At 45.0% G+C, this 12,500-nt stretch overlaps 2 protein-coding genes across 30 annotated transcripts in view; one reads left to right on the top strand and one right to left on the bottom strand.

Moving 5' to 3' along the window:
* Positions 1-12,500, bottom strand: part of LOC122255348 (nuclear pore complex protein Nup54) — a 44,141-nt gene that overhangs the window by 24,148 nt on the left and 7,493 nt on the right. For 4 of the 29 annotated variants that reach the window (XM_043019344.2, XM_043019353.2, XM_043019360.2 and 1 more), the window contains exons 1-3: positions 7,001-7,426; positions 6,653-6,706; positions 3,941-3,997 (exon numbers count right to left, since the gene is read on the bottom strand). The exons of 5 other annotated variants lie outside the window; for them this stretch is intronic. In XM_043019344.2, coding sequence (XP_042875278.1) covers positions 3,941-3,997; positions 6,653-6,706; positions 7,001-7,121 — 232 coding nt within the window. In that variant the 5' untranslated portion in view covers positions 7,122-7,426. Of the gene's footprint in view, positions 1-3,940; positions 3,998-4,500; positions 4,552-5,029; positions 5,075-6,652; positions 6,707-7,000; positions 7,427-12,500 lie in introns of those variants that run through there. 20 more of the 29 variants (XM_043019340.2, XM_043019341.2, XM_043019343.2 and 17 more) reach the window with 13 other exon arrangements.
* LOC122255349 (uncharacterized) overlaps positions 9,886-12,500 on the top strand; it is a 6,110-nt gene continuing 3,495 nt past the window's right edge. Inside the window, exons 1-3 of the mRNA XM_043019380.2 lie at positions 9,886-10,029; positions 11,522-11,804; positions 12,224-12,400. Coding sequence (XP_042875314.2) covers positions 11,556-11,804; positions 12,224-12,400 — 426 coding nt within the window. The 5' untranslated portion in view covers positions 9,886-10,029; positions 11,522-11,555. The remainder of the gene's footprint in view (positions 10,030-11,521; positions 11,805-12,223; positions 12,401-12,500) is intronic.

The raw sequence follows: 12,500 nt of genomic DNA, 5'->3' as shown, positions 1-12,500 counted from the left end.
GGGAGAGAGAGAGAGAGGGAGGGAGGGTTGTAGGGGTGAGGGAGTGAGGGGGGGAGGGAGGAGAGGGAGAGGGGAGAGGGAGAGGCGGGAGTGGGAGAGGGATGTGGGTGGAGGGGAGAGAGGGAGAGGGAGAGGAGAGGGAAAGGGAGAGGGAGGGAGAGAGTGGAGAGTGTGTGAGAGTGAAAGGAGAGAGAGAGGAGAGGAGAGAGAGTAGAGAGAGTGATGAGAGGATGAGAGAGAGAGAGAGGAGAGAAGAGAGAGAGAGGACAGATGATTGAAGAGAGAAGAGCTGAGAGAGGGAGAGAGAGGGAGAGAGAGGGAGAGAGAGAGGAGAGAGAGAGAGGGAGAGAGAGAGGAGAGGAGGAGAAAGAGAAGAGGATGAGTAGAGGAGAGGAGAGGTGAGGGAGAGGAGGGAGAGAGGAGGAGAGGAGAGAGATCGAGTGAAGAGAGAGAGAGAGGAGAGAGGAGAAGGATGGAGAGGAGAGAGGAGTGAGAGAGAGAAGAGGAAGAGAAGAGGAGAGAAAGAGGGAGGAGAGAGGAGGAGAGAGAGAGAGGAGGGAGACGAACATGATTGAGGAGAGGGAGAGATATGGTAGATGTAGGTGAGAAATGAAGGATGAGTGAGGATGCGGATGAGGGAAGATTATCGGAGATCGTATCGAAGAATTAGGAAGACAGAAGAAGGATGGAGGACCATTGGGTAGGGGGAGAGATAGGTAGTGAAAGAATGGATGAGTGAGGTACGAATGTTGAGAGAGAAGCGAGGAGAGAGAGAGGAGAGAGAGGACGAGGAGAGAGGAGAGAGAGAGGAGAGCGAGAGAGGATGAGAGAGGAGAGAGAGAGGAGGGAGGAGAGAGAGAGAGAGAGAGAAGGAAGAGGGTCGAGAGAAGTGGAGAGGAGATGTGAGAGAGAGAGAGAGAAGGGGAGAGGGCAAGGGAGAGGGAGCGGAGAGGGAGAGGGAGAAGGGAGGGAGAGGGAGGGAGAGAGGGAAAGGGAGAGGGAGAGGGAGAGGGTGAGGGAGAGGAGAGGGAGCGGGAGAGGGAGAGGGAGAGGGAGAGGGATGAAGAGGGAGAGGGAGAGGGAGAGGGAGAGGGAGAGAAGGAGAGCAGGAGAGAGGGAGAGAGGGGGAGAGAGGGGGAGAGGGGGGGGAGAGGGAGGAGAGGGGTGAGAGGGTGTGTGTGAGAGAGAGAGAGAGAGAGAGAGAGAGAGAGAGAGAGAGAGAGAGAGAGAGAGAGAGAGAGAGAGAGAGAGAGAGAGAGAGAGAGAGAGAGAGAAGAGAGAGCTTACATGATGTGACAAATAGAATTCCATCTCAGCCAGCAACACAATTCGATTGGTCCTAACTGTGTGTATTCACAGAAACCTCTAAGGGACTTGAGAAAACACTACCATTAAAATTAATAAATACATGAAACAACAAAAACAACAAAAATCAAATCTCACACCAATTCAACTTGCATTAAGTGAAGACAACAAACCCAAAACCAGGAACGTATTTAAGTTTAAGAAGAAAACCAGGAAAAAACAACTATGACACCCTTTGGACCATCCTTACTGAGAAGTAGGTACGTGATGTTTATCATGAGTCAGACACATACATGAGGATATGACATTTAACCCGAGACATCTCTTGTAGCACACAAACAAGTGCACCACAACAACACTTTCTCTCTTCTCTTTCTCAAAGCCAAGTCACTGCTCCTTGGCACCTGAAAATAGAGCTCCTGATTACAAGGTAGGGATACAAGTGCAATTTTTTAGGAATTTGTGTCTATTTTTTAATTTCTGTACGAATGATCTGTCGTCACGACTGTCAATAGAGAATGAGAAAGAGATTGAAATCGATAGAAGAAAATGAAGCTTCAAAAGAAAATAGAAGGGATGAAGAGTAAGTAAATAAGTAAGTAGTCAGTAAGTACGTAAAGTAAGAAAGAGAGTGAGATAGAGAGAGAGTGAAAGAGAGAGAGAGAGAAGATGAGTGAGGAGAGAGAGAGAGAGAGAGAGAAGGAACGAGAGAGGAGAGGAGAGAGAGAGAGAGAGAGAGAGAGAGAGAGAGAGAGAGAGAGAGTGAGAGAGAGAGTGAGAGTGAGAGTGAGGGGTGATGAGACGGGAGGGAGAGAGAGGAGCGGAGAGAGAGAGAGAGAGAGGGAGGAGAGAGAGAGGGAGGGAGAGAGGAGGGAGGGAGGGAGAGAGAGAGAGAGAGAGAGAGAGAGAGAGAAGAGAGAGAGAGAGAGAAGAGAGAGAGAGAGAGAGAAAGAGAGAGAGAGAGAGAGAGAGAGAGGAGAGAGAAGGTGAGATTCTAGAGTTCTATAGATTGGGGAGAGAGAGAGAGGGAGAGAGGAGAGGAGCGAGAGAGAGTTTGAAGAGAGAGAGAGAGAGGTTCTTGAGTTGTGCGAAGAGAGAGAGAGAGGTTTGAGAGAGAGAGGAGAGAGGTTGAGAGAGAGAGAGAGAGAGGTTGGAGAGAGTACTTGGAGTCTTAGAAGAGAGAGGTTTGGAGAGAGAGAGAGAGAGAGAGGTAGAGAGAGAGAGAGAGAGAGAGAGAGAGAGAGAGAGAGAGAGAGAGAGAGAGAGAAAAGAAAGAGAGAGAGGTTTAGACGAGAGAGAGAGAGAGAGAAGAGGTCCGAATATTTGAGAGAAGAGAGGAGAGAGTGAGAGGATTGAGAGAGAGAGACTATCTAAGAGAGAGGTTGAGAGAGAGAGAGAGAGAGAGAGGTTGAGAGAGAGAGAGAGAGAGAGAGAGAGAGATGAGGAATGAGCGAAAGAAGAGAGAGAAGAGGTGAAGAGAAGAGAGATGTGGCTGAGAGAGAGAGGATGAGAGAGGTTGAGAGAGGAGAGAGAGAGAGAGAGGCGGAGGAGAGAGTGGTTAGAGAGCGAGAGAGATGAGAGAGGATTTGCGAGAGAGAGAGAGAGAGAGAGAGAGGAGAGAGAGAGAGAGAGAGAGAGAGAGAGAGAGAGGTTGAGACGAGATGAAGAGATGAGGGAGAGAGAGGAGAGAGATGAGAGAGTGTGATGAGAGAGAGGTTGAGAGAGAGGGAGAGTTGAGAGAGAGGGAGAGGTTGATTTTGTTTATTTGTTGAGTTTTTTTTATTTTTTTGAAGATTGTTTTGGATTTCTTGTTTTTTTTTCTTTGAGATTTTTATTTTTTTGCTAGAGAGAGAGAGAGAAAGGTTGAGAGAGAGAGAGGTTGAGCAAGAAAGAGAGAGAGAGAGAGAGAGAAAGGGAGAGAGGGAGAGAGGGATAAAGATAGGGAGAGAGGGAGAGAGGGAGGAGGGAGGGAGAGAGAGAGGGAGAGAGGGAGAGAGGGAGAGAGGGAGAGAGGGAGGGAGAGAGAGAGAGAGAGGGAGAGGGAGAGGGGGGGGGGAGGGAGAGGGAGAGGGAGGGAGGGGGAGAGGGAGGGAAGAGGGAGAGGGAGAGGGAGAGGGGGAGAGGGAGGAAAGAGGAGAGAGGAGAGAGAGAGAGAATAGGAGACGGGTTGGTCGAGAGAACTCATCAGGAGAGAGAGAGAGATGATTCTATCACAAGAGAGAGGAGAGAGAGAGGGAGAAAAGGGAGAGGAAGGGAGAAAGGGAGAAACGGAGAAAGGGAGAAAGGGAGAGAGGGAGGGAGGGATAAAGATAGTTGTCAATAACCCGGTTTTGGTGAACAAAGTCCATGCAAGGGAAAGAAAGAAGAAAAACGGCATATGAATAATAAAAAAAAAAAAAAAACAAAAAAAAATAAAAAAAAAAAAAAAAAAAAAAAAAAAAAAAAAAAAAAAATAAAAAAAAAAATAAAAAAAAAAAATAAAAAAAAAAAAAAAAAAAAAAAAAGAAAAAAAAAAAAAAAGGCATAGAAAGCAAAAATGATAAGACAAATCCAGAAAAAGAAAGAGAGGTAAGAAAAACGCCACAAAGGAAAAATACAAAAAAATAAATAAATAAATGAATAAACAAAAAGATACCTGTAGACACAGCGGCAGTGCTTGTGCCCGTGGTGCTCGTGCCTCCGAAACTAAAGCCTGGAAAGAGAGCTGAGTTTGAGAAGATCAGCAGCCGAACAAGGACTAGGATTCACTTCTACGTCAGAATAATAATGACGAAAGTAATAATACTGCTGTAATGATGATAACCCTGATAATAGTAATACTTGGGGAAAAATAATAGGAATGCTAATAATGATAAAAATAATACTAATAACAATGATAATGAAAATAATAATAATAGTAAAAGTAATAATTATAATGATAATGATAGTAATGATAATAATAACAATAATAATACAATAAAAGTAAGTAATAACATTCATAAAAAATATCAGTAAATTTCTATTAGTAAGAAAATAGCAATATAACAAATTTACAGCAATAACAATGACAATTACTCAACACCTATCAAGCACCAAAATTCAGAACTCTAACTTCACAATCCAGCTATCAAATGCCCTTTATCACATTAGAGTTCCTTCCTTTATTCTAAATCTAATCTTCTAATCTCTCATCTCTTATTCTAAACTATAAACTACCTGTCGTTCCCGTCGACGTGCCCGTGGTCGTCGCCGTTCCGAAAGCAAAGCCTGTGGTAAAATCAATTTCCATGAATGATTGCAGAGCTTGAGTAAAGGCTAGGTTTCAAAAAGCTAATTCTCTCTAACTTTAGACAGGATTGAAGATTTTGTTTCACTCTGTACTATGTACAAATTCTATTTTTCTTTTTTACTTTGTTAATGCACATTTTATATGCATAGCACCCGCAATCCCTGATAGTCACCCCCACACCACCCCCCACACACACTCACACAACTCACAACTCTCACATGCTCACTATATACATGCATGCAGATAGGTAAGCTCAGGTACAGGCTATATATCAAAATCCCAGCCCCCCACCCAAACCTCCAACCCCACACACACACACACTCTCTCACATGGCCGCACACATGCATGCAGATAGGCACACTCAGACACGGGCTATATATCAAAATCCCATTTCTGTCTCTTTTTTTCCCCACAATCTCCTTAAAACATTACCCAAACCACCCTAAAATCTATTACCTTGAGCCGTTGTTGTACCGGTATTAGCTGCCCCAAAAGTGAATCCTGCAAGCGAATGCCAAAAGGGTTTACAATTCTGCATTAGTCTCTTCTTAGTCTAAAACCTTAATTGCCTACATTCTTACCACACTGCTTTCTTAATTCTTATCATACAGGGCTGGATTACAGGGGTGGGGGTTTCTGGGGTCCAATATACTTTTTAGTCACTATATATCATAATTATGCTGAAGTAACTTGAACAAATACATTTAACTAAGAACTTCAAGGAATCAAAACTGCCTCTCATGGATGACATGAATAAATATTGAAAAATAACATTAATCTTTGGGAGGCCTCCTCCATAAGATGCTTAGCCCCAGGGGCCCCACAGCTGTTAACCAGACCCTGTTATCATCACTATTCCCATACAAGGGAAAAATCATACTCTCATGTACACAGCTACTGACAAATCTTACGGAGTTGCCATTGGTGAAATGTGCTTAATAAATCATCAAATCATTTTGGAGAAAAAGTTCACTTTCAATTAGAGAGAGAGAGAGAGAGAGAGAGAGAGAGAGAGAGAGAGAGAGAGAGAGAGAGAGAGAGAGAGAGAGAGAAGCGAGCAGAGAGCGCGAGCGAGAGAGGAGAGGCGAGAGAGAGAAGGACGCGAGGACGGAGCTGAGAGAGAGGAAAAAATAGAAGCGAAGAGAGAGAGAGAGAGAGATTCGAGACGAAATTTAGATGAGAGAGACTAGAAGAGAGAGAGATGAATTAGAGAGGAGAAGAGAAGTAGGAAGAGAGAGATTAGAGATGAGAGAGAGCGAGAATTAGCATTAGAGCGAGAGAGAGAGAGAATTTGGAAGGCGTGAGAGACTTCGAGAGAGAGAGAGAATTAGAGAGAGAGAGTGATTGGAGGAGTGAGACATCGAGAGAGGCGAGGAGATTAGAGAGAGAGCGAGAGAATTAGGAGGAGAGAGAGATATTAGAGTTAGAGAGAGAGCAGAATTAAGACTTAGAGAGAGAGAGAGAGAATTAGATTGACGATGAGAGAGCTGAATTAGAGAGAGAGAGAATAGAGAGAGAGAGAGCGAGAGCGCGAATTAGGAGAGAGAGAGGAGAGAGAGAATTAGAGAGAGTAGAGAGAGAGAGGAGAGAATTAGAGAGAGGCGAGAGAGAGAATGCACAGAGTGTAGTGAGAGAATTAGAGGAGAGAGGAATTAGCGGAGATGAGAATTAGAGAGAGAGAGAATTAGAGAGAGAGAGAGAATTAGAGGAGAGAGAGAATTAGAGATGAGGAGAGGAGACGAGAATTAGAGAGAGAATTAGAGAGAGAGAGAGAGAGAGAGAGAGAGAGAGAGAATTAGAGAGAGAGAGAGAGAGAGAGAGAGAGAATTAGAGAGAGAGAGAGATTTATACATCACAAAAACTAAATCAACAAATATAAGATCAAGCATTACAATCTTCCCCTCATTAACAAGGCACTGATAACATCACATGACTTCTACAACACTACACCACATTCACAATTACATCCATTATTCCTACCGTTACTTCCCCATTACCATTACAACTACAGTACATGTACTAAGAGCACTGATAAAAAGTTCTTCCACTGTACAAGGCCTTAGACTCTTCTCCACTCACCGCCTCCACTCGGAGCTGTTGATCCTCCCGTATTCGTCGAAACAAACCCAAAATCTGGAAAGATAGAATGAAAATGTAAAATTCTGATCCTTACCAAGAACTTGGTATAATATGCTTTGTCTTCTCTTGTCTTGTTTCTTTGTTTGTCTGTCTGATTTTTTTTTCTGGTCTCTCTTTCTTCATAATTCTCTAATTACATATAATGTTAAGTTACAATGCATAAGACTATCAAAAATATACCACTAGGTATTCAGTAGAAGCATGTATATGCAATCATACAGGGTTTATGAATATCTACACACACACACACACACACACACACAGACACACATATACCAAAGAACCCACCAGAGGAACAACTCGAAAGATCCTCACTGAACTCCTTTAGCTCATCTGTTTTCTGCTTCCTGCAAGAACCATCATGCCTTCTCTTTACGTTACTAGCATTCAGGCCTTTCCGGCAGGCCATTCCGATATTTGACGACTTTAGGCAGAAATAATAATGATTATAAATTTTTTAACAGTTTTAAAAAAGGTGAAAGCCAATGTCAATCATGGAAAAAAATTACACATAAAAAATTATATTCAAAATGACTCTCTTTTCAATCCCCATCACCAAAGGGCACATTCTTCTTGTCCTGCATTCGTCACTCTAGCCTCATGCCAAACTTCAACTTTAAACCCTTAACGACCAAAGGATGTCCAGACTTGATAAGGTTATCTATGTCCACCATACAAGAGAGATGTGACAGTTCTTTATACTACTATTATAGTTACTATCGTTCTTATTTCAAATTCTTATCTATATTAATTTTCATTCATTTCCATTCCTAAGCAAAATAGATATCATTTTTTCATAATAAACAAATCGTCATTGTCGTAGTAGTAGCAGTTAGTAGAAGTGCTAGTTGGTAGTTGTAGTAGTAGTGTAGTAGTAGTGTAGTAAGTAGTAGTAGGTCAGTAGTTGTAGTAGTAGTAGTAGTTAGTAGTTTGTAGTATTAGTAGTCGTAGCGTGTAGTAGTAGTAGTAGTATGTCAGTAGCTGTTGTAGTAGTGTAGTAGTAGTGTAGTAGTAGTAGGTAGTAGTAGTTAGTAGTAGTAGTAGTAGTAGTAGAAGTAGTGAGTAGTAGTAGTAGTAGTAGTAGTAAGTAGTAGTAGTAGCAGTAGTAGAGTAGTTGTAGTAGTAGGTAGAGTTAGTAGTAGAGTAGTCGTAGTTGTTGTGTCGTAGTAGTAGTAGTCGTATAGTAGTAGTAGTAGCAGTAGAAGTAGTAGTAGTAGTAGTAGTAGTAGTAGTAGTAGTAGTGATGGTGGTGATAATGATGAGTACGTTAGTGGGAGAGAGATTGAGTAGTATTTGGATGGTGGTTGAAGGAGAGAGCGAGTGGGAGAAAGAGGAGAGATGGAGATAGGGGTGGGTAGGTTGAGAAGCGGAGGAAGGAGAGAGGGAGGGAGCGGGAGAGGACGAGGGAGGGGAGGGAGAGGAGGGAGGGAGGGAGGGAGGGGAGGGAGGGAGGGAGAGAGAGAGAGAGAGATGAGAGAGGAGAGCTGAGAGGGAGAGACGAGAGAGTCATTGAGAGAGAGAGAGAGAGAGGAGAGAGACGAGAGAGAGAGAGAGAGAAGAGGCTGCGAGAGAGGGAGAGAGGGAGGGGAGGGACGGGGAGTGGAGGGAGGCGGGAGGGAGGGAGAGGGACGAGGGAGGGGATAGCGGGAGGAGAGGGAGAGGGAGAGGGAGAGGGAGAGGGAGGTGGGAGACAGAGAGAGGGAGAGGGAGAGGGAGGTGGGAGACAGACAGAGAGAGAGAGAGAGAGAGAGAGAGAGAGAGAGAGAGAGAGAGAGAGAGAGAGAGAGAGAGAGGGAGAGAGAGAGAGAGAGAGAGAGCGAGAGAGAGAGAGAGAGGAGAGAGAGAGGACGACGAAGAGGAGAGAGAGAGGAGAGATGAGAGATGAGAGAGAGAGAGAGAGAGAGAGAGAAGAGAGCGAGAGGGACGAGAGAGAGGAGAGGGAGAGAGAGAGAGGCGAGGATGTGAGGCAGAGGATGGAGAGAGAGAGAGAGAGAGAGAGAGGAAGGTGAGAGAGAGAGAGATAGAGAGAGTGCGAGCTAGAGAGAGAGTGAGAGAGAGAGAGTGGAGAAGAAAGAGAGAGAGAGAGGATGAGAGAGAGAGAGAGGAGAGAGAGTGAGAGGAGAGAGAGGAGAGAGAGAGAGCGAGAGAGGAGAGAGGAGAGAGAGAGAGAGGAGAGAGAGAGAGGAGAGAGAGGAGGAGAGAGAGGAGAGAGAGAGGGAGAGAGAGAGAGAGAGAGAGGATGAGGAGACGCCTCTGAGAGAGAGAGAGAGAGGAGAGAGAGAAGATCGAGGAGAGACGCGAGAGCATGAGAGAGAGAGAGTGTGAGAGAGGCGTGGTTTCCCCCAGTCCCCCTACCCCCTCCCGACTCTCTCCCCCCCGCTCCTAATCCCCTCCCAAGAGGGAGAGGGAGAGGTAGAGGAGAGGGAGAGGGAGAGAGGAGAGAGACGAGAGAGAGGGAGAGGCGAGCAGAGGGTAGAGGGAGAGGGAGAGGGTGAGGGAGAGGCGAGAGGGAGAGGGAGAGGAGAGGGAGAGGAGAGCGGGAGACGGGAGTGGGAGATGGGGAGAGGGAGAGGGAGAGGGAGAGGAGAGAAGGAGAGCAGGGGCGAGAGAGGAGTGGTGAGAGAGGGGAGACGGGGGGGGGAGAGGGAGGAGGAGGGTTGTGTGGGAGAGGGTGTGTGTGATGGCTACTTCAACTTATATTTTTTAGTTTTTTTTTTATCTTAATTATATCATGTATTTTTGGTGTGAGAGAGAGAGCGGAGAGAGATGAGAGAGAGAGAGAGAGAGGGAGAGAGAGAGAGAGAGAGAGAGAGAGAGAGAGAGAGAGAGAGAGAGAGAGAGAGCAGAGCTTACAGGATGTGACAAAATAGAAATTCCCATCCTCAGCCAGCACCACAATACGATTGTCCTAAATGTGTGTATTCACAGAACCTCTAAGGGACTGGAAGAAAACACTACCATTAAAATTAATAAATAACATGAAACCAACAAAAAACAACAAAAATCAAATCTCACACCAATTCAAACTTGCATAAAGTGAAGACAAACAAAACCAAACCAGGAACAGTATTTAAGAATAAGAAGAAAACCAGGAAAACAACTATGACACCCATCTGGTCCATCCCTTCCTGAGAAGTAGTATACGTGCATGTTTATCATGAGTCAGACACATACATGAGGATATGACATTTAACCCTGAAGACATCCTCTTGTACGCACACAAACACAGGCACACACAAACACTTTCTCTCTCTCTTTCTCAAACGCTCAAGTCCACCTGCTCCTTGGCACCTGCAAAATCAAGCTCCTGATTACAGGTAGGGATACAAGTGCATTTTTTTAGGATTTGTTCTATTTTTTTAATATCTGTAAGAATGATCTGTCGTCACGACTGTCAATAGAGAATGAGAAAGAGATAGTAAATAGATAGGAAGAAAATGAAGCTGCAAAAGAAAAATAGAAGGGATGAAGAATAAGTAAATAAGTAAGTAAGTAAGTAAGTAAGAAAGAGAGTAAGATAGAGAGAGAGTGAAAGAGAAAGAGAGAGAGAGAGAGAGAGAGAGAGAGAGAGAGAGAGAGAGAGAGAGAGAGAGAGAGAGAGAGAGAGAGAGAGAGTGAGAGTGAGAGTGAGAGTGAGAGTGAGAGAGAGAGTGAGGGAGTGAGGGAGGGAGGGAGGGAGGGAGGGAGGGAGGGAGGGAGGGAGGGAGGGAGGAGTGAGAGTGGAGTGAGGGAGGGAGGGGAGGGAGGGAGGGAAGAGAAAAAGAAAGAGAAAGAGGAAAAAAAGAGAAAGGAAGAAGAGAAAGTGAGAAGAGAAAGAGAAAGAGAAAGAGAAAGAGAGAGACGAGAGAAGAGAGACAGAGAGACGAGAGAAGAGAGAGGAAGAGAGAGAGGAGAGAGAGAGAGAGAGAGAGAGAGAGAGAGAGAGAGAGAGAGAGAGAGAGAGAGAGAGAGAGAGAGAGAGAGAGAGAGAGAATGAGAAAGAGAAAGAGAGAGAATGTGTGTGTGTGTGTGTGTGTGTGTGTGTGTGTGTGTGTGTGTGTGTGTGTGTGTGTGTGTGTGTGTGTGTGTGTGTGTGTGTGTGTGTGTGTGTGTGTGTGCGTGCGTACGTGTGTGCGTGCGTACGTGTGTGCGTGTGTGTGTGCGTGTGTGTGTGTGTGTGTGTGTGTGTGTGTGTGTGTGTGTGTGTGTGTGTGTGTGTGTGTGTGAGTGAGTGAGTGAGTGAGTGAGTGAGTGAGTGAGTGAGTGAGTGAGTGAGTGAGTGAGTGAGTGAGTGAGTGAGTGGGAGAGGGAGAGGGAGAGGGAGAGGGAGAGGGAGAGGGAGAGGGAGAGGGAGAGGGAGAGGGAGAGGGAGAGGGAGAGGGAGAGGGAGAGGGAGAGGGAGAGGGAGGGTGTAAGTGAGAGAGTGAGGGTGTAAGTGAGAGAGTGAGGGTGTGAGTGAGAGAGTGAGAGTGAATGAAAGTGAGTGCATGCATGCGTGTGTGAATGAATAAATAAATAAATAAATGAATGTATCAGTGAATGATTGAGTGAGTTACTGTTTGCATGCGACAATGAGTTTGTAAGTGTGTGGGTATATTTTCCTCTAATGAAACACAATCATATGGAAAATAATCACAACAATATTGATAATCATAACATACACTTTTTCACATAATCCTTTATTTGTAAATCAGATTGCTTTATCAATTTCACTTTTCTTCTTCGTATTATTCTTTTTACATTATCTTCACCACCATTCATCCACCAAATCTATCTCCACCTTAACAGAAAACTCATCCTAAAAAATTGCCATTTTCCACATGCTTTCAGAACCCCAGGAGTGAGACACTGCTCCCTCTCCGCGATGCCAGCCAGTGCCATCCTCCTCCACCTATTGCCTGTCCTCTTCATTTTGCTGTCCTGCATGGACCCTGGCCAGGCATCCTTTTACCTGGAGTGCCCCCAGGAGTGTGAATGCACGGGTCCCGTGGCTTCCTGCAAGGGGGGCAAGATTCCCCCCCTCGACCCACGGTCAACCCAGTTCAGCTTAGACTCAGCTGATCCTCCCCTACGAGTTTTTAGCACAAGGTTTGCTCAACACATGGATCACCTGGTAAGGGTGCTGACTGTTCCTTTTTGTTAGGGGTTCGGGTTTTTTTCCTTTGTTTCTGTTGTCTTGTTTTCTTTCTTTCTCTCTTTCTCTGCTTCTTCTCTTTTTGATCCCTATTCTTATTTCCTTTTCTCCTCCTCCTTCATCTTTTTCATGACTGGGCTCAGACAAACATCTAGACAAACAAACACAACAAACATCTTCATAAAAATATAAAGCAACAAGGATTCCATCCCATTGAAATATATAAAACATCCTCCCTCTTCAACAAACCCCCTAATTCCAACAAAATTAACTCTAATCTACCCCTTCCCCCTATCTCCATACCAATTCTTACCCCACCTCCTCTATCTCTACCCCAACCCCAAACCCCCTCTCCCTCCCCTTCAACCCTTTCATCCTCTTCCCTTCCCAACCCATAGGTGACCCTAGAGCTGTCCAGTGTGGGGTTGACGAAGCTCGAGTCTGGCGCCCTGGGACAAATCCCTCAACTCATGGTCCTTAACATCACGCGCAACAACATCACAGCTCTAAACCTGGGGACCTTTGAGAACTGCAGCCGGCTCGAGTCACTGAGCTTGGAAAATAATAATATCCAGGTAAGGGAAGGAGAATTTATGTCAGCCTAGATTTAGTCTGTGACTCGACAATCAGCATTTTGAAAAAAGTGTGAAACCTCGTCCACTGTGATGAGTAAAA

The sequence above is a fragment of the Penaeus japonicus genome, unplaced genomic scaffold, assembly GCF_977035675.1.
Source record: "Penaeus japonicus unplaced genomic scaffold, GWHDUDI00000001_assembly GWHDUDI00000013, whole genome shotgun sequence".
Taxonomy (NCBI): domain Eukaryota; kingdom Metazoa; phylum Arthropoda; class Malacostraca; order Decapoda; family Penaeidae; genus Penaeus; species Penaeus japonicus.
The sequence above is the reverse complement of the archived record's forward strand: the minus strand, read 5'-3'. Positions and strand labels throughout refer to the sequence as shown.